Genomic DNA, 18,541 nt, shown 5'->3' with positions numbered 1-18,541 from the left:
TCGCAAGGAGTCAGGCACGACTGAGCAACTGAACTGAACTGAACTGATATTAGGTAGTGGTAATGAGCAAAACTCTGAATACACTAAAAACCACTGTACTGGGCACTGAAAGTATGAATTCTGTGGTAAAATTCATAAATCACAACAAAATCATTTATGTTTTTAAAAACCTGAAACAGCTCAGATGTCCTTCAAAAGTGATTAGTTGCACAAACTGTGCGCAGAGCACGGAATATTGTTACTCGGTAACAAAACATATACTCCTTGCACGAGTCTTCCAGCAGTTATGCTGGATAAAAACAGTCAATCCTAAAAATGTGCAGACTTTATGATCCTATTTATAGAACATTTTTTGAAATCAGAACCTTTTAGAAATGGAGTTGACTGCCATGGATGAGTAATTGAGAGGAGTTGCAGAAGGGGGTGGCCTTGCTGGAGGGAGGTGAGTGTGGTCATGTTAATAAAAGGGCAACAGGAGGGATCCCTGTGATGAATGAAATATTCAGAATCTTGAATGTGGTGTATGTAGATTTGTAAACTCCACACATGATTAAGTTGTATCGAACTAAATATACACCAAAAATAACTATAAATGTGACTGAGGAAATGAAACATGATCAGTGGATCAAGTCAATGTCAGTATCCTGGTTGTGATATGGTGCTGTAATTGTGCAAAATGTCACCATTGAGGGAAACCAGGTAAACAGGACACAGAATCTCACCAGCAAGGACCTTTGGTGCGTGGAGAGGAGGTAATATAGATGAGACCGTTGGAATGCCAAAGGTTATGTGGCAACTTTCAAGTGGCACACAGCCAGAAACAGAAGCCAGGGCTCTGGACACTGATTGCTTCGTTCAACAAATATTTATTTATTTGAGTGACACCAATGCCTCAGATTCTCAGTTGTAGAATCCAGGCTCTGGGGTTATAACTATTAATATGAACAACCCTCAGGCCAGCCACAGCTCAAGGAGGTACAGATGACCCCTCGCTATCCTGAGTCCCTGTCCGTGGGTGTGAAGGCAAGAAGGGAAACAAAGAAGGACAATGAAGCCCAACAGCCAGGGCCCACGGGGCACCGGGACTGGCAAAGAGACCAAACCTCTCAAAGCTCTTCCTAAAAGGAAGCAGAAGTGTGTGCTTTGGCCCAGGGACCCGGGACCAAAAGTAACGGGATAAATACGGGCGGACAGGGTGCCGGGACTAGTTTGGGGCAGTGCTTTCAGGATGAGGATTTAGAGAGCTGGCAGACTCATTGGAAAAGTCCCTGGTGCTGGAAAAGACCGAGGGCAAAGCTTTTGGGATGAGGATTAGAGAGCTGGTAGACTCATTGGAAAAGTCCCTGATGCTGGGAAAGATCGAGGGCAGAAGGAAAAGAGGGCGTCAGAAGATGACATGGCTGGACGGCCTCACCGATGCAATGAACATGCACTTGGGCAAACTCCGGAAGTTAGTGAGGGACAGGGAGGCCTGGCGTGCTGAACTTCACGGGGGTCGGAAAGAGTCGGACACGACTGGGTGACTGAACAACAGTCTAACACTGACGCCCCCAGAAGACTACAACTCCCAGCGTGCCCCACGGTCCGCCCCGGCCCCGGCGGTCATGTGATCGCTGCTCACGTGTCTCTACTGCCGGCCGGGACTAGAAAGACCGCAGGTAGGTGGAAGGAGGTACAGGTTGGTGGAGGGTGGAATCTGGGTCCCCAAGGGCCCCACCGCGGCAGAACCCTACTCACTCGCTGCAGGGCTCTGCGACCTGTCATCCTCTGTACCACGCCCGCTCGGGGTCAGCCGGCCCTTGCCGCACCTTATCCCGGCCTGTCCCTACCTGGTCTCCACCTGTCGAGCCCCGGAACCCCCTCCACAGTTTACCACACAGCAGCCCACTCTCTGTCCCGGGTGGGCCGTGGCCCATTTTCCAATGCAGCCCACCCCTCGTATTTCTGGGATTCGGCCCCAGGCTGGCCTGGGTACTTACTCTCGTTGGGCTCTCAGGGGCCTACCGCTGTGGTTACAGCTCTGGCCTGAGGGCGAGGGCATTAAGCTGCTAGTTCTGACTCTGCCAACGAGCCTCTGGGACATTAGCCTCTCTCCCTCCGTGGGTCTGTTTCCCTAACTGAGCTGTTGCTTCACTCTGTGAGTTAAGAGTCAGAGAGTCTCACTTCCCTTCACTCTGTTGACCAGCACTGGTGAAGTTTGAGAAAGAAAAAATTGAAGGCAGACAGGGAAGTGAGGAGAATCAGATCTCAGAGTTTGGGGAAGAAGGCGCCATAAGGAATAGCTCTCTGTCCACCAAAGCCAGAAGGGTGGAAAGAGCAGGTAAGCTGGGGACCGTGGAGCAGAGTAATTTGAGGGGAGGGGAGGCTAAGAGATTCCGGACCAGTGCAGAGACCTCTTGTGTCTGAGAGGTGAGCAGGATGGAGGACGAGGTCTCACAGCGTGGGGAGCACCTGCTTTACATGGTTCTCTCTGGAGCTACACTGGAAGCCTGAGACCAAAAGTGCCTCCAGTACTCATTCACTGCTTTGATTTTTTGCTGAGTTGCTGGCTGGGTGGCAAGTTGCATAAGAGGAAGCCCTGGGGCATCTGACTGATCTTTCTGGATTTGAAGCCAGCAGGGAGGTATTTTCCCTGGAGCTGTGTCCCTTGGTTGCATGCTTGGTGACATGTCTGAGAGTACCCAAACACCCCTTTTCCCTGTGATAACTTTACAGCTCCCAACTTTGTTCAGCCATCACAGGAGGAGCCATGGCAAGAATCAGACCACCCAAGAGGCCTCAGTAGACATTTTAGACCCCCCAGTGTGTTGGGGGCATGAGATGGAATGCGTCTGTGATGGGCAGTGGTGAGGTCAGTCATGTGGGAGAAGAGAATTTAAATCCTCACTGAAATTTTGAAGGGCTTTGAAAGCTCCACAGCATTTAGACTCTGGGCTGGAGGGAGGTATGCTGGGCTGTAAGAAACTGAAATACCCACAGTTCTAGGTGAGGATTGTTCTTCAGACCCTGCGGTATAGAAACCAGTTGGGAAGCCAGACAGATTTGGATCTAAATCTTCCTCTGTAGCTTACTACTGTGTGATCCTGAATGAGTGATTTGATCTCTCTGAACCTTATGACCACTGTAATCTAAGGAATGAATGAGATAAGATATGTGCATGACACTCCTGCTTGATGCACGCACGGCCTCTAGTGCTGACATGTCGGTACCCCTCTCTTCTGGGTTTGTGTCGTACTTACCTGATCAGTCCATGAGCCTGAAGCAGGCAGGAGTTGCGTCTCACACCTTTCTGTCTCTGCCATTACCCTGTGGCACCCAGTGCAGTGATCCACACACTGGCACACCTGGGTTTGGATCTCAGCCATCTGATCTTGGGAAAGTTGTTATCTTGAGATAACAGTATACCTGCCTTTCCCATCTAGGTTTAGGAGAGCCGAAACCCACAGGCCTCCTAGGATAACAGCCCCACACAGGCTGGAGCCACCCTTCCAGCTGAAGGTGTGTTCCCTCAGTTCCCCAGCGGATGAGGCCGTGAGACAGAACCCACAGACCCTGCGGGAACAGGACTCCAGGGGCCATGGCCCAGGTCAGCATCAACAGAGACCTTGGCGAATGGGGCTTAAGCACAGACTCTGGGGAGCGTGCCCGTCTGCTGCAGAGTCCCTCTGTGGACATAGCCCCCAAGAGTGAGGGGGAGGCCCCTCCTGGGGGTGTGGGCGGAGGCACCACTTCCACACTTGGAGCCATCTTCATCGTTGTCAATGCCTGCCTGGGCGCGGGGCTACTCAACTTCCCGGCAGCCTTCAGCACTGCCGGGGGCGTGGCAGCCGGCATCACGTTGCAGATGGTGAGTGAGGGGGCCTGGCAGGCAGAAATGCAGAGTGGTGGGTCTGGGCTCCTAGCCTCAAAAGGGGTGCTCTGGATCAGGAGTGGTCAGTGACACATGCTAATCACTCTCCCCTCAGCCACACATGGCTGACATTATTAAACTACTGTAGCATTCTTTCCTTTGAGGCCAGATGAGAAGCCTTCCTAGCAATTAGGGAATTTCAAACATCAATTGCGTATTTAATATTTATGTGGTTAAAGCGGGCCCACACCTTTTAGAACTGCATGTTGAAATATTTGCTGATGAAATGATACAATACTTTGTATTTTCTTCAACATAATCCAGAGTGGGAGAGGGAAGAGATGAAACAAGACTGGTCTTGAATTGATGATTTTTTTGGTTTTAATCTTTTGGCCACACCACACAGCATGTGGGATATTAGTTGCCCACCAGGGATTGAACCTGCCCTCCCTGCACCGGCAGCATGGAGTCCTAACCACTGCCCCACCAAGGAAGTCCCTGAATTGATGATTTTTGAATTTGAGATTTGAGCGATGTTTGAAATTTTCCTCAAAAGTTTTTGTCTTTAAGGAAAATGCCGATTCCAGTAATCTATTAAAATTACCCTGCAGGATAAGGCTCATTTGCCAAATGGACTTTGGGCACCAGGCCAGTAAATGCTGAGCAAAACCAGGCTGCTCTTTGCTGCCAGGCCTTTCCCACACACTCTTGCTCCACCCTGCCTGCAGGCCATGCTGGTTTTCATCATCAGTGGCCTCGTCATCCTGGCCTACTGCTCCCAGGCCAGCAATGAGAGGACCTACCAGGAGGTGGTGTGGGCTGTGTGTGGCAAGCTGACAGGCGTGCTGTGTGAGGTCGCCATTGCCACCTACACCTTCGGGACCTGCATCGCCTTCCTCATCATCATCGGGGACCAGCAGGACAAGAGTGAGGTCCCCCCTCAGTATCCACCTCATCCCTCCCCCTTGGCCCTGGGGATCCTGCGGTGGGCGGGGAAGAGCATGGAATACCCACCCAAGGCCCGGGCCCGGCATTCATCTGGGAATCCTCCCTGCTGGCTGCTGGGCCCATGAGACAGTTGGAGATCCCGGCAGAGGTGGAGGACCATACCCTGCGGGAGCCTGGCATCACCTTCCCTCCTTCCTCCCTCTGCAGTTATAGCTGTGATGGCAAAGGAGCCTGAGGGGCCCGGCGGCAGCCCCTGGTACACAGACCGCAAGTTCACCATCAGCCTCACTGCCTTCCTCTTCATCCTGCCCCTCTCCATCCCCAGGGAGATCGGCTTCCAGAAATATGCCAGGTTTGGAGGCCCCACCCCAGCCTGCACTGGACAGCAGTTCTGGTCACAGGCAGTCAGACACCCAAGGGCAGCAGGGGAACCCCTCTCCTCCATGCCACCTTGCCTCCGGGGCAGAAAGAGGGGACAAGGCAGAGACAGACCAGGGCTTGCAGAGGTTCTTGCAGAAGACGTTCCTTTTGTGTCAGCAGCTAGGGAGACAGTGGCTCTTTGCATCCATGGGAGCATCAGTTCCAAACGTCCTTGTCCAAGAAGGGACGGATAGTAATCCTGAATGTGAAGGCTTCTCCTGGCCTGGGCCTTGTCTTTCTCACAAAGCATGAGATTTTTTGATCATTTGGGATTGTTAGCTTTACAGCATTTTCCATGCAGCTCAGTGTGAAGGGAAGGGACTAGCTTCTTGGCTCAGAGTCTGAAAAACAGGGATTCTAACCTGTTTGCTGTGATCCTTAATTGAAGGGGTCATGCTCAGTGTCTCCAAGGTTCCCTTTAATGTTGACTTTCTGGTATTAGTGCCTTGGAGCCTTCTCCCTCCAGCCTTTCCCGCTTCTCAAAGGCCCTGCTTGCAATTCTGGCCATACTTGGGCTGCTCTGATTGAAGTAGCAGATGTGCTTTGAAGCCCAGCGCCCCCTGCTGCAGTCCCTGAGCTATGGAGCTGAACCACCTTATTTCCCAGTGGACACACATGTCAGTCTGGTCCCCTCTTGGCTTCCTAACTGTGGCTTGTTTCTTTGAAATTTATTTCTCATGCACTTCTTAAGTCTTTGTTTGGAATGATCTCCCAGTTGGTTCCTTAGACACTTTTGGTCACTAAGGTGGAGGATGGATGTCCCTGGGGATAGAATCGAAGAAGAGGCAGCTGGGACTAGGGAGGAGGAGGCTTAATTCATCCTTTCTGGCAGCTTCCTGAGCGTCGTGGGTACCTGGTATGTCACTGCCATCATCATCATCAAATACATCTGGCCTGATAAAGAGATGACCCCAGCAGACATCCTGAACAGGTGAGGGAGGGCCCCCAGGAGGCACACAGGGTAGAAGCTGCACTTGGGCCCCAGGAGGTATTAGGTCAGGCATCAAAAAGCCACACAGGAGACTTCCCTGGTGGTCCAGTGGCTGAGACTCCATGCCCCCAATGCAGGGGGCCCCTGGTCAGGGAACTAAATACCACGTCTAATGACTAAGACCTGGCACAGCCAAATAAATACATTAAAAAAAAAAATCCCAAGGCTCATTAGGGGTTTGACTCATTGGTCATTGTAGGAAGGAGACAAGAGGTCCTGATCTCTTTTTACTGGAGAGAAGAGTAAGAACCAGAGATGAGGGCCACTTTGCCATTGACGTACAACAGATGAGCCAGTGTGAGACTGGGCCTTGGGTTATAGATCCTGCCAAGGTGGAACCACACATTTTTTCAACATGTGCTTACCTGTATCTTCTTTGTGAAAATGAATCAATTTTCTCATTTTTTTTTTAAAGGGTTTCTTTTTTTTTTAAAGCTTTAAAACTTTTTTAAATTAATTAATTTATTTTTGGTTGTGCTGGGTCTTCATTGCTTCTAGAGCTTTCCTCTAGTTGTGGCAGGTGGGGACTACTCGCTAGTTGCGGCACACAGGCTTCTCTTACAGTGGCTTCTCTGTTGTCTTGTCGCGGAGCACAGGCTCAGGCTTCAGTAGTGGCAGCATGTGGGCTCAGCAGTTGTGGCTCCTAGGCTTAGTTGCTCCTCGAAATATGGGCTCTTCCTGGACCAGGGATCAAACCCATGTCTCCTGCATTGGCAGGCAAGGTGTATTTTTTACCACTGGGGAGGAAGTTTGGTTTCCTTTTTCTTGAAAGGAACAAACCAAAGAAGCAGAAGCCCAAGTGCAAGAACCAGAACTTCTGGATTTGAGTCCCAGGAGGGCCTTCCAGAGCCTCAGTTTACTGACCTGTGAAGTGTGTCCTCTCCCAGCTCCACACTTGTGTGGGGGTAATGTGTGTCGCTGGCTGGTGGGGGCTGTGGGGGGCTGACTGAAGAGTAACGGCGTGGGGCAGTTGGGGACTCCGAGGGCTTCATGGGCAGCAGCATCTTGTGTGTCTGTCAGCAGGCCAGCTTCCTGGATAGCCGTGTTCAATGCCATGCCCACCATCTGCTTTGGATTTCAGGTGCCAGTTTCAAGGTCCCTTTTGTTCCCTTAGCTCACTCCCCATCCTGGGATGGAGTCCACATTATCGGTGGGACAGGCAGGGTGGTGGTGGGGGTGGTCCTGGAAGGGGGAGCTGAGTGGGAGTCCCAGGACTTTGCCCTTTGTCCTTGGTATGAGGTCACTTGCACACCCTGACCCTGCCCTTCACCCTGACAGTGTCATGTGAGCAGCGTACCCGTCTTCAACAGCATGCGGCGGCCCAAGGTGAAGACCTGGGGTGGCGTAGTGACAGCCGCCATGGTCATCGCCCTCGCTGTCTACATGGGCACAGGTGAGTGCTTCCCTCTGAGGGCCAGGCTTAGAGGGCTTCCACTCTCCATTTTCATCCCCAAGTCCTCTGGCCCAGGATTTCCTGGGCTTAACCCTGCATTCCCAGCACGTCAAATACTTCTGTTGGTATTGGCTTGAACTTGGGGTTCCTTGGGCCTCCTCCCGCCCAAATGAGAGATGCATGCATGCATTCATTCAGCAGCTGTCAGTGGGTGCCTAGTCAGTCAGTCCCAGGAACGTTCTCAGCATGGAGGGGATGCCATAGACAGATAGAGGTCTGGTCCTGCTTGCATGAAATTGACAGTCTATTCGGAGAGACAGTCTTATAGCAGTAAACCGGCAATCAGTAAGGAAATCCAGATGCGTGCCGCAGTAACAGCGAACCAGGAAGGATGTGAGTGGGGCTGGCTTTAGGGGGCGGATCACAGACGGCTCCCCTCAGAGGAGGTGGCATCTGGGGAAGCCCAAACCATGAGAAGGAGCTAGAATCTGAAGAGCCCGGGGGGAAAGCATTCTAGACAGAGGAACAAGAAAATGCCGAGTCCCTGAGGCCAGGACAGAAGAAGGTCTGCGGAGCAAGCTGTGGGGGTGGGTGGTGGGCAGCACCACCAAACGGGGAGCACAGCCAGACCCTTGAGGACTGATGGGAGCCAGAGAGGAAGCGTTTTCAGCAGGGGTGTGGCTCGGAGAAGGGTTGGCTCCGCGTATTGTGGAGAATGGTGTGGATGAGGGAGCAGGACTGGGAGACCAAGAAGAATGGCCCAGTGATTGCACCCACAGATGGGTCTCAGGACCAGCTCTGTACTAGCCTCTGCAGATACAGCCAGGAATAGGGAGCCAAGAACAAGGGAGGCAAATAGGCAGAGCCCATGTTCTCCTGGAGTTCATGTTTTTACTAGTTGAGGGAGACAGATGATAAACAAGTGGGGGGGGGGGGAGGGAACCTCAGAGGAACACTGTGAAGAAAAGAGAACAAGGTGATGTCAAGAGAGTGCCTGGGGTTGGGGGTCACTGTGGATGAGGAGGGACCTCTGAGCTGAGACCTGAATGATGAGGAGATGGGCAGACAGAAGTTAATGCAGAAGCTCTGAGACAGGAACTGCTGGGGGAGTTCAAGATCAAAGAGGTTAACAGTGTGGGTGTGGGGAATGTGAGAAGGCAGGGAAGAGGGCTTCTGAGGCCAGCCCCGACACCCTTCTAAGCCTCAGTCTTAGCCTCCAGGGCTGGTCTGTCACCTCCCCATCTGCTGCTGGACTGAGCAAGGGACGGTCCCTCTCCCTAACCCTCCCAGGGTCGCTCTGACCCAGCCCTCTCGTCCCCGCCCTCAGGTATCTGCGGCTTCCTGACCTTTGGAGACGCCGTGGACCCTGACGTGCTCCTGTCCTACCCGTCAGAAGACATGGCTGTGGCTGTGGCCCGCGCCTTCATCATCCTGAGTGTGCTCACCTCCTACCCGATCCTGCACTTCTGCGGACGGTGAGCCCCCCCCCACCCCTCGAAGGTGGTGCTTCTCACCAGGGCCCCTGGATGCCCTTTGAACACGGCCTTGGGCCTTGTGAATCATCCATTTTATAGAGGGAGACACTGAAGCCCCTAGGAAACAGTCAGTGCCTAGGATGGCCCTGCAAGCACCCCCAGCCATGTCTTAGGGGGCCACCTTTGTCCCAGAGTCACCAGGACAGTCTGTGAGTCCTCTGAGAACCTCTAATCCAGGTCCCTTCCTGAACACCCTGTCTTCTCGATACCCCAAACCCTCCCTTTCCAGGAGTCTAGTGGAATCAGTTCCCATGGGGTGTGCAAACTCTGGACCAGGCAAGGCACTCAGTCTTTCACATTCACCATCCCATCCGGTCCTCATGGCAACCCTGAGAAGAATGCCACTAGACCCATTTCGCAGAAGAGGAGACTGAGGCCCAGGGATTGTCTTACCTACAGTTCATCCAGTTGGGGGTCTGGCTCCATGGTTGGAGTGGGGGGGGCACTGTCAGCAGGTACGCCTCTGAGCCCCTCTCTTTGTGGGCAGGGCGGTGATCGAAGGCCTGTGGCTGCGCTACCAGGGCATGCCGGTGGAGGAGGACGTGGGCCGGGAGCGGCGGCGGCGAGTGCTTCAGACGCTGGTCTGGTTCTTGCTCACCTTGCTGCTGGCGCTCTTCATCCCTGACATCGGCAAGGTCATCTCAGTCATCGGAGGCCTGGCCGCCTGCTTCATCTTTGTCTTCCCAGGTGTGGACCCCCGGTGTCCCCACAGCACTCACTCCCAGACCCTCCTGGCCTCAGCTCCTGTCTTGCTCACCTGCGGGGGAGAATAATCACCAGCATTTATCAGTCACCTTCAGGCTCTGTGGGAACCCCTGTTTGAGCATCACCTCCTGCAGAGAAGGTGTAATTGTCATCTCCATTTTACCCATGAGGCAGTGTGAGGTTCAGAGAGGGTAACAAACTTCCCTAGAGGTTAACAAACTCAACTAAAGAAGAATAGAATCTTTTCAAACCGAAGTCTGTCCAGATCCACAGTCTATATAGTCTTAACTCTTATTTCAAGAATCTGTTCCTCCATGACTGTCAGGGATCTGACTGGGTCAGCCCACCACAGGGTAATTAGGGTCTGGCAGTGGCACCCTGACACGGAGGTTGGGAGACTTGAGTTTCAGACAGTCTGCCACCAGATCCCTGGGAAACTGTCCTGTCTGCCCAGTCATGAGTTCTGCCTATATCCAGCTTATTTCTACCCAAGAGGCCAGCTGGAAGGCCCTTGCCACTTGGCCTGGAGCCAGGGGGCCACACCTGCTCAGACGTGCATTGGGAAAGCTCGGCAGTGAGGGCACCACAAAGTCGCCTCCCAGTGCTGCCCCTTTAGCTCGAGGTCTTATGTGCCACCCAAGGACCTCTCCTGGAAACCCAGTTGCCAGGCTTCCAGCTGGGTGCAGAGTGGAGGCAGAGATGGAAAATGTGGAGGAGGAAACACAGGCCTTTCTCCATCCACCTCCCCTGTCTCCTGGCAAATGTGGAGGCTGGCCTGTGACAGGGGGAACCCAGCCAAGCTCTCAAGAGCCACCTCTTCTCTTCCAGGGCTGTGCCTCATTCAAGCCAAACTCTCTGAGATGGAAGAAGTCAAGCCAGCCAGGTAAAGCAGGGCCCAGCCTGTGGGCCTCTTGGGGAGGTGCTGGACGGGGAGGTACCCTTTAAACTGGTCAGAATCAGGAGACCTGTGTACTTTGAAAACAGGAGTTTCTAAAATACTGTTTAAAAAATATATATTTATTTATTTATTTGGCTGTGCTGGGTCTTAGTTGCAGCATGTGAGATCTAGTTCCCTGACCAGGGATCGAACCCAGGCCCCCTGCTTCGGGAGCATGGAATCTTAGCCACTGGACCACCAGGGAAGTTCCTTAAAATACTTCTTTTAAAATGAGTAACGTGTTAGTTGTAACAGTTCAAACACTTCTGAAGGACTTTAGAGAAAAATGTGGAAGTCCATCCTTCCCCACCGCCCTCTCCCTTCTCCTGAGAGAGATCATGTCATGAGCATGGCCTGTGCCCTTGTAGACTGTTGCTGTGTGTGCACGGATGTCTGTGTACACAAAGTGATGCATGTGTATACACAGACACATGGGTTTTTGTGTCTGGTTAGGTTTTTTTCCAAAAATTATTTCAAGCCAGACACACTTTTCCACCCCCTGCTTTTTTTCACTTAACCGTGTATCTTGGAGATTGCTCTCTGTCCACACAGGATTGACTGCTTCCTTTTTCAGTGGCTGTAGAGTCTGTTGTTTGAGTGTGTCCTGAATGTGAACACACTTCTGCACATACACCTTGGCACACCTGTTCAAGGATCTTAGTGTCATCAGTTCTTAGAAGGAAGTTGCTTTATCACAAAGCATGCTCATTTTCACTTTGGCACGTGGGTTCAAATTACCCTCTCAAGAGGCAGTACCAGTCCGAGTCCCAGCAGCAGTGAAAGAAAGTGCCCTGTTCCCCATATCCCTGCCAGCACAGTACATAGAGGCCTTTTCAATATTTCTTAGTCTATTGAAAACAAAACACTACACTTAAAAAAATTTTACCTTTTTAAAGTGTTCAGTAGTTATTCTGTTCATATTTTTGTGTAACCACCAGCCATCTCCAGAACTCTTGCATCATCCTAAACTGAAACTCTGTACCCATTAAACAGTCACTGCCTGTTCCCCTTCACCCCAGCCCTTGGCAACCAGCATTCTATTTTCTGTGTGAATCTGACTCTTCTAGGTACTTCCTGTAACTGGAATTGTATTTGGTTTTTTTTGTACCTGGCTGCTTGCACTTAGCATAATGTCCTCAAGGTCTGTCTGTTGTAACATGAGTCAGAATGTCCTTTGTTTTTAAGGCCGAATAATATTCATTGTATGTACAGGCCACATTTTGCAAAACACTGCATTGTTTTTAATATGTACATATTCCTGAATGGTAGAGAGGTTATGACCAGGTTGCATGCTTTAAAAAAAAACAAACAGAAAATTATTGTGGGGACTTCCCTGGCAGTCCACTGGTTAAGACTCTGTTGTTCCAATGCAGGGGGAATGGGTTTGATCCCTAATCAGGGAACTAAGATCCCATATGCCATGTGGTAAGGCCTAAAAAAAAAATCCAGTTATAACCCTGCAGCTGTTTTTGATATACATAAGTTTGCAGATGCTTTTGACTTATTTTTTAATAAAATGGATCACTTCATGTGACTTGCTTTTTCCTGACCATCTTTCCCATCAGGAGACATACATTCTAATTCTGGTCCTGCCCTTGGTCTCCTGTGACCAGTCAGCTAATCGCATTAGGTCTTGGTCTCCTTACCCATGGTCTAGGAGTCATACACCCAGCCCCACAGCTTGTGTGAAAGCTGTTGAGAAGTAGGAAGTGCTCTACCCACAGGAAAAGTGGTATAAGTGATTACAGTAATTAACTGATACATGGCAACACACTCCAATATTCTTGCCTGGAGAATCCCAGGGACAAAGGAGCATGGTTGGCTACAGTCCATAGGGTCACAAAGAGTCATGACTTCAGACACGACTGAAGTGACTTAGTACATACATTTACATATATATGAGAGTCTGCAGCGTCATGAGTGGTTGACTGACCAGGCCCTCTCTCACCCTCTGCTCTACAGCTGGTGGGCGATGGTCAGTTACGGAGTCCTCTTGGTCACACTGGGAGCCTTCATCTTTGGCCAGACCACAGCCAACGCCATTTTTGTGGATCTTTTGGCGTAACCACTGCCTCCCAGAGAATTCTTGGCCTTTGTTGTTAGACCCAGGAACCCATCTCATAGAGCTTCAGGACCACCCTGGGCCCGGCATCATTCCCCTCCACTGGTGGGATGACATCCACACATCCTTTTCCAGGAACAGTTGTGGGGTGAAATCAGACCCCACCCCTGTGGACAGTTCAAACTCAGCTCCCTTCCTGCTCCCCCATCCTGGCAGTGCCGTGGATGGTAGGAGGAAGTCTCATGCCACAGGAGAACCTCCTCCCCTCCTCCATCTCTCGACTTCTCCATGCCTGGACGCCATGGGTAAAGAGTGTTGGTAGGTCTCCAAAGAAAGAACTCAGCCTGACTTGCCTCTGGAGAAAGAGTGTGCACCGAGAGGTCCCCTCCTCCACAGAGAAGCCTGTCCTGAGTAGAGGCTCTGCTCATCACCCCAGGACTCAGCACCTGCTCCTGTGTGTCGGCAGCCCAGCCACCAGCGGCTTCCTCCCGCAAGTGCCAGAGGTAACCTAAAAGCATATGAGTGCACCAAGGCAGGTAGATGGATGCCTGTCCACTGCCTCCTGGGCCTGCGGAGAGCCTGAGAGCCCTCTTGCCCGTGGCTGATTGACATTTCCCAAGGCTTTTGGGGTCTTGCCCTGCCTCTTTACCCAGACCTGTGGTCCAGGCATCCCTCTGCTCCTCCATCCCAGACATCACCAAGTCTAATGTTTACAAACGGTGCCAGCCCAGCTCTGAGCCAGGGGCCAGGAGCCACCCCGTGCCACGGTGCTGTGAGTACTCCCTGAACTCACCCCACAGTGGGGAGTCTGCTTTCTCTCTTAGATTCCAGGGGGGCCCCTCTTTCAAAGTAACAAGAGTGGGGACGTCCCTGGTGGTCCAGTAGTTAAGACTCTGCTTGCAATGTAGGGGGCACAGGTGCAATCCCTGTCAGGGAACTAAGATCCCACATTCTGCGAGGTGTGACCAGAAAAAAAAAATGGGACAAAAGCCCAAGAATGGGTGATGGAGCAGGCTGGAAATGCCACGTGGGCTGGGCTCGTGAGGATCAAGGTGACTGTGTCTGGTATCTTCACTTTCAGTGGCTGCTTCTCTTCTCCCTGCCCTCCATGTCAACCCCAGCCTGGTACCCGGAGATGAGACAAAAAAGGCAGCTGACATGTCATTGTCTGGACAACATTTGAGTGTAGTCATGCTGGCCTAGATGTTTCCCTTCCAGTCTGGATCTTGTCTGCTCCTTTCCCCCATCTCCTCTTCTCCCCCACACCATTTTCCTATGGAGCTCAGTCTCTCCTGCTCTCCTAAGTATGGGAGTGGGATGGACCAAACCCTCCCTTGTCCTCTTCCTCAGCTCCACGTGTCCTCCAAGCCTGGCCTCGGAGGCCTGTCAATCACATTAGGACATAGCTAGGTTGTGCCCCACGCGAGGTGAGGAGGGATATTCTCTGCCTTCATATTTTGAACACTTTGGCTACTCAGGCCAACCCCAGGCACCGAATCAGGCTTTCTCTGCCTGGAACACTCAGCATTTTCCCTGGCTCTTCCTGCCCAGAACCTCTGAATGGAGAAGTGGGGGTGAGAGGGACCCACGTGCTCAGGGCAGTGAGATACCAGAAGCAGAGGCTGGCTGGAGCCACATAGACTTCTGCTCAGCCCCAGCCCAGGTGACTTGCCCCTCTTCACATCCCCTCTAGGCTCCCCCAGGGCCAGGCCCACGTGGCCGTCTTCTCTCAGCCTGCTACACAGCACCAGGCCCCGCCAGCACCCATCTGGACAAGGTTGGGAGGATGGACATCAGCAGGGCTGTACCGCCGCCTCATATTGCATTTCAATCACGGGTGGGGGTCTGCAAGGGGGAAATGAGCTGGAATCTGGCCTAATAACCTCAGGAGCCCCTTCCCCTGCCCTCCCTGGCTGGGCATTTTACTGTTTCTTTTTTACTTGTGCACATTCAGACCGGGAAGGATGGTTAATAAAAAGGGACTTGTGCTGCTGAGCTGCGTGGTCTGTGTCTGACACTGGGGACAGTCCAGGCCACTGGCAGAAGGAAGACAGACTGGGGTGGGCGGTAGGGGCTGGGATGTGGCAAGCGCCTTTTGGCTTCACTATCTATGACCCTTGAGTTGAGAACAGGCCCACTGCACTCCCTTTACCGAGCAAGAAACCTCAAGTGGTTCTGGACACCTCTGCCTTCTTCCACATCCCATCAGCCTTTGCCCGCTGACTTCGGACTCTGCCTGGGCTCACACCCCTCCTGTGCAGGCGCACATTGGCCTCTGTGTTGTATGTCCCCCTGCCAACCTCAGGTTTTGGGGTGAGCTTCAAACTCCTGAGCATCCCCGCTTTGTCCTTTCAGAGGCTGGTGTTGAGAGCAGGCCCCGTTGTCCCAGTTGAGGAGCCAGACACTGTGCTCAAGTGCTGGGGAGAAGCTACTTGGCAAAACACACCAGCTCTGCTCTCCCTTTGCTTAGCAAGTCGTCACAAATATAAACACACAAATTGTGATACATGCCAAGAAGGGAAAATACAGAATGTTACATTTGGGGGTCTGGTGCTTCTCTGGAGAGTCAAGGAAGGTTTCCTAAGGAAAGTGACATATGAGCTGGCCTCTGAAGGGTGTGTAGGAATGAACTAAGTGAAGAGGTGGGGAGACCTTTGCAGGCCATGGGAAATGCATTTGCAAAGGTGGGAGGAACATGGTGGTTTGAGGAACTGGAAAGTGGCCATTGTTGGTGGAGCATGGCCAGGGTGTGGGGGAGTCACAGAGGAGAGCAGAGCATTCTGGGATGGCTTCAGTCATCAATGGCTGCCCCTTTAGACTTAAAAGTCTAACCAGCTCACCTTCTCCCACACTCTCTATCCCTCTCACACTCTCTATCCCTGCTCAGCTATTTTGCAAAGATCCTTCCCTCCTGGTGGAGATGAGGACTCTCTCCAAGGAGGAAACATGATGCAAGACTAGACAGGTGGGGGACTCCCCTGTGGTCCAGGGTGTAAGACTCCAAGCTTCCACTGCAGGAGGCATGGGTTCAGTCCCTGGTCAGGGAACTAAGATTTCACATGCTATGCCGCCAAATAAAAAAGACTACACAGGTGGGACAGCTTTGGGCCACACTTCACACTTGCTTAGTGGGCCAAGTGCTTGAGAGTGGTTTCACTTTCTCTGAATAAACAGAGGGAAGAAAAGCTTACATCTAGGCTATAGGCAAACAAATAGCCAAATTCATCCATTCATCCATTGTAGCCAAGACTTGTAAGTACTTAATCAGTGTCTGTCTTCCTTCCCCATTAGACTGTAAATTCCATGGGGGCAGGCACATCTCCCTTACCCGTCAGTTATCTTAGCCAGTGCCTGGAACACGCTTAGCAAGTGTTCAATAGTTTGCGTGAATGAATGAACATCAGCTAACACTTGCTGATTTCCTACTTTGTGCTAGCACTTGAATCATTCACATTTGGTCTTCATGACAACTCTATGCAGAAGTAAAAGCTAAGAGATGTTACAATGGTTTACCCAAGGACACACAAGAAGTAATATTGGAGCCAGACAGCCCTCTTGCCGTGCATGAATGAACAAGTGAGCAAAGGGTTCTTGGCCTGGTGACTTCTGACACCAGAACACAAGCTTAGGAACTTCCAACCCTCATGCCAGCACCAACATTAGATCCTGGAACCGCTGGCTTACCCTCCAGCCAAACCACATCAAGTGGTGGGATGTCAGCTGGCCAGTGGCTCTGGGCAAGTCACTTTCCATCTCTGAGCTTCTGTTTCTCGATCTCTAATGTGGGACTGATCATCACTGACCTTATTTACCTCCCAGGATAAAGGAGAGCCAGTGTCAAGAAAGTACATGAAAAAATGACAAGTGCTTTATGACCAGAAATCCACATTTACAGAAGAAATGTGAAAACTCAGTTTCTCCTCAGGAGGCCACATGCCAAGTTGCCCCTAACACTTCCTGGGAGTCAGGATATTTCTCAAACTTTAATGTACTTAAAAATTTTTTTATCTCCTTAGGATACAAATTCTGATTCAGTAGATATGGTGTGGGGCTTCAGTCTGCATTGTAAATGCTCCCAGTTTTGCCCATGCTGGTCCTTGGACCGCACTTTGAGTATCAGGGGACTGGTAGACAAAGCAAAGGCTTTGGCTTCAGACAGAGCTGGCTTAGATCTGAGCAATACCTCTTTACACTGGTAACTCAGGAAATCAGTTCACTTCTAGGAACCCCACTTTCCTCAACTATGAAGTAGGAGTTATGGTGCCCATCTTGTAGATGAAAATATTAAAAATCCAAGGACACATGGTATAATATATGTGAAGTGCCTGGTAGAGAGCAGGGATCATGTTGGTCATTTCCTCATACTGGAAAGAAAGAGCAGGGCAGGGGGCGCATGGCGTGTAACTACAGTTCAACCCTTTGGTCAGTAGAGGGCACCTTTGTATAATTTCAGCCTGTAAAAGAGGCGCCTATAGCTTCAGAGGACGCTCCAGTCCCTTGAGTCCCTCAGGTTCCTAGTGATCTGCAGCCTAGCATTCCTGAATGACACCCCTCTACTGGGGCAGGGCCACTTCTAGATCATGGCCTCCAACCTAGTGGGGTAATCAGACCAGTCAAATAATCTTAATTATATAGGTACATGTGCTAGATGTAGATTCAATATTACAAATCCAGATTTGGTAATTCACTGCTGTGATACAATGAAAAATTTTTCAGTCAATATGGAGGAAGGCCAGAGATAATGTAGCCAGGAAGAAGGAAGAAGGCAGACACCCTGTCCTCCAAATACTTTATGTTTGCTGAGAGGTGGGGTGAGAGGGGAGAGGAATAGGCACATGATTAATCTATTTGGATATTCTTCCATTAAAAATGAAATTGAAAAAAAGAAAAGAGATTTAATTGATGTGTTTCCTAGAGTCCAGCATTTAAGAAGTTTGGAAGTGGCCACTCCATCCTAACAAGTAAAAAGCTGAACAAACCAAAAAGTCAACTCTTCTAAAATGTGTAAGATACATCAGACTATAAGGCACACCCCTACCCCTCAAATTGAAGAGAGACACAAATACAGAGCAGAAACCCACAAGCAGAAACCTCTGTGGGAGTCAATGCCAGAGTAAGGGAACCTAAACTGTAATTGATGAATTTCTGGAGGTTCAATGCAGACAAATCAGAGGGAGAAAAACACCAAGGAGCCCAGTCCTTTTGGGAGAAGGAGGCATACTTTGAGACTTTTTACCTGAAGTTCTACCAAGTTCTCATAGTAAACATCAGAAAGAAATCATCATGCTTCTAGCAGAGAAGAGTAAAAAGAACCATTCTGAAATTGCTAGAGCATTCTGTTCTTGTTAACAAAGATATGCCCTGGGGAGACACTTAAAATTTAACCAGAGCCTAAACTACTGGGATTTTATCAGAGCCTATGGGAGAGCCTGGTGGGCTGCTGTCTATGGGGTCGCACAGAGTCGGACACGACTGAAGCGACGTAGCAGCAGTAGCAGCAGCAACAGACCTAAGGGAAGGGAAACACACAATTTCATCCCACTCTGGCCACTGTGTCCCACCTAAGGGGGACTGGACAGAGAGCTGAGAAACATAAGGCGTTCGCAGTCCAGAAGCACACAGGCTAAGAGTATGTGATCCAACCATAGGACTACAGACACTTCCCCCTCCCCTTATACCATGCAACCTCATTACTAAAGA

The 18,541-nt window shown here is 51.0% G+C and overlaps 1 protein-coding gene across 10 annotated transcripts; it reads left to right on the top strand.

Moving 5' to 3' along the window:
- The first annotated feature begins 1,503 nt into the window (after positions 1-1,503).
- On the top strand, positions 1,504-14,836 carry SLC38A7 (solute carrier family 38 member 7). Of its 10 annotated transcripts, XR_006546268.2 has the most exons (13): positions 1,665-2,320; positions 3,423-3,847; positions 4,579-4,777; positions 5,006-5,150; positions 6,051-6,149; positions 7,230-7,290; positions 7,488-7,602; positions 8,930-9,077; positions 9,625-9,824; positions 10,671-10,725; positions 12,742-13,344; positions 13,533-13,613; positions 14,535-14,836. XR_006546268.2 is itself a non-coding variant. In XM_044931950.2 (12 exons), the coding sequence occupies exons 3-12, from the start codon at positions 3,578-3,580 to the stop codon at positions 12,842-12,844; spliced, it is 1,395 nt and encodes a 464-aa protein (XP_044787885.1). In that variant the 5' UTR covers positions 1,585-1,658; positions 2,186-2,320; positions 3,423-3,577; the 3' UTR covers positions 12,845-14,836. The 10 variants fall into 10 exon arrangements, 7 of the variants coding, with proteins under 7 accessions (XP_025124558.1, XP_044787885.1, XP_025124561.1 ...); XM_044931950.2 differs by adding an exon at positions 1,585-1,658 and having other exon boundaries at positions 2,186-2,320; positions 12,742-14,836; XM_025268776.3 differs by adding an exon at positions 2,733-2,851 and having other exon boundaries at positions 12,742-14,836.
- The last annotated feature ends 3,705 nt before the right edge of the window (positions 14,837-18,541 follow it).

This window comes from Bubalus bubalis, chromosome 18, assembly GCF_019923935.1.
Source record: "Bubalus bubalis isolate 160015118507 breed Murrah chromosome 18, NDDB_SH_1, whole genome shotgun sequence".
NCBI classification, from domain to species: Eukaryota; Metazoa; Chordata; class Mammalia; order Artiodactyla; family Bovidae; genus Bubalus; species Bubalus bubalis.
The sequence above is the reverse complement of the archived record's forward strand: the minus strand, read 5'-3'. Positions and strand labels throughout refer to the sequence as shown.

Excerpts from the sequence above, each read along its gene's own strand:
- SLC38A7 (XM_025268773.3), top strand. The coding sequence starts at position 3,578 with ATGGCCCAGGTCAGCATCAACAGAGACCTTGGCGAATGGGGCTTAAGC. Across the intron at positions 7,603-8,929 it reads CGCTGTCTACATGGGCACAG|GTATCTGCGGCTTCCTGACC; the intron begins GTGAGTGCTTCC and ends CCCCGCCCTCAG. Across the intron at positions 9,825-10,670 it reads CTTCATCTTTGTCTTCCCAG|GGCTGTGCCTCATTCAAGCC; the intron begins GTGTGGACCCCC and ends CTTCTCTTCCAG.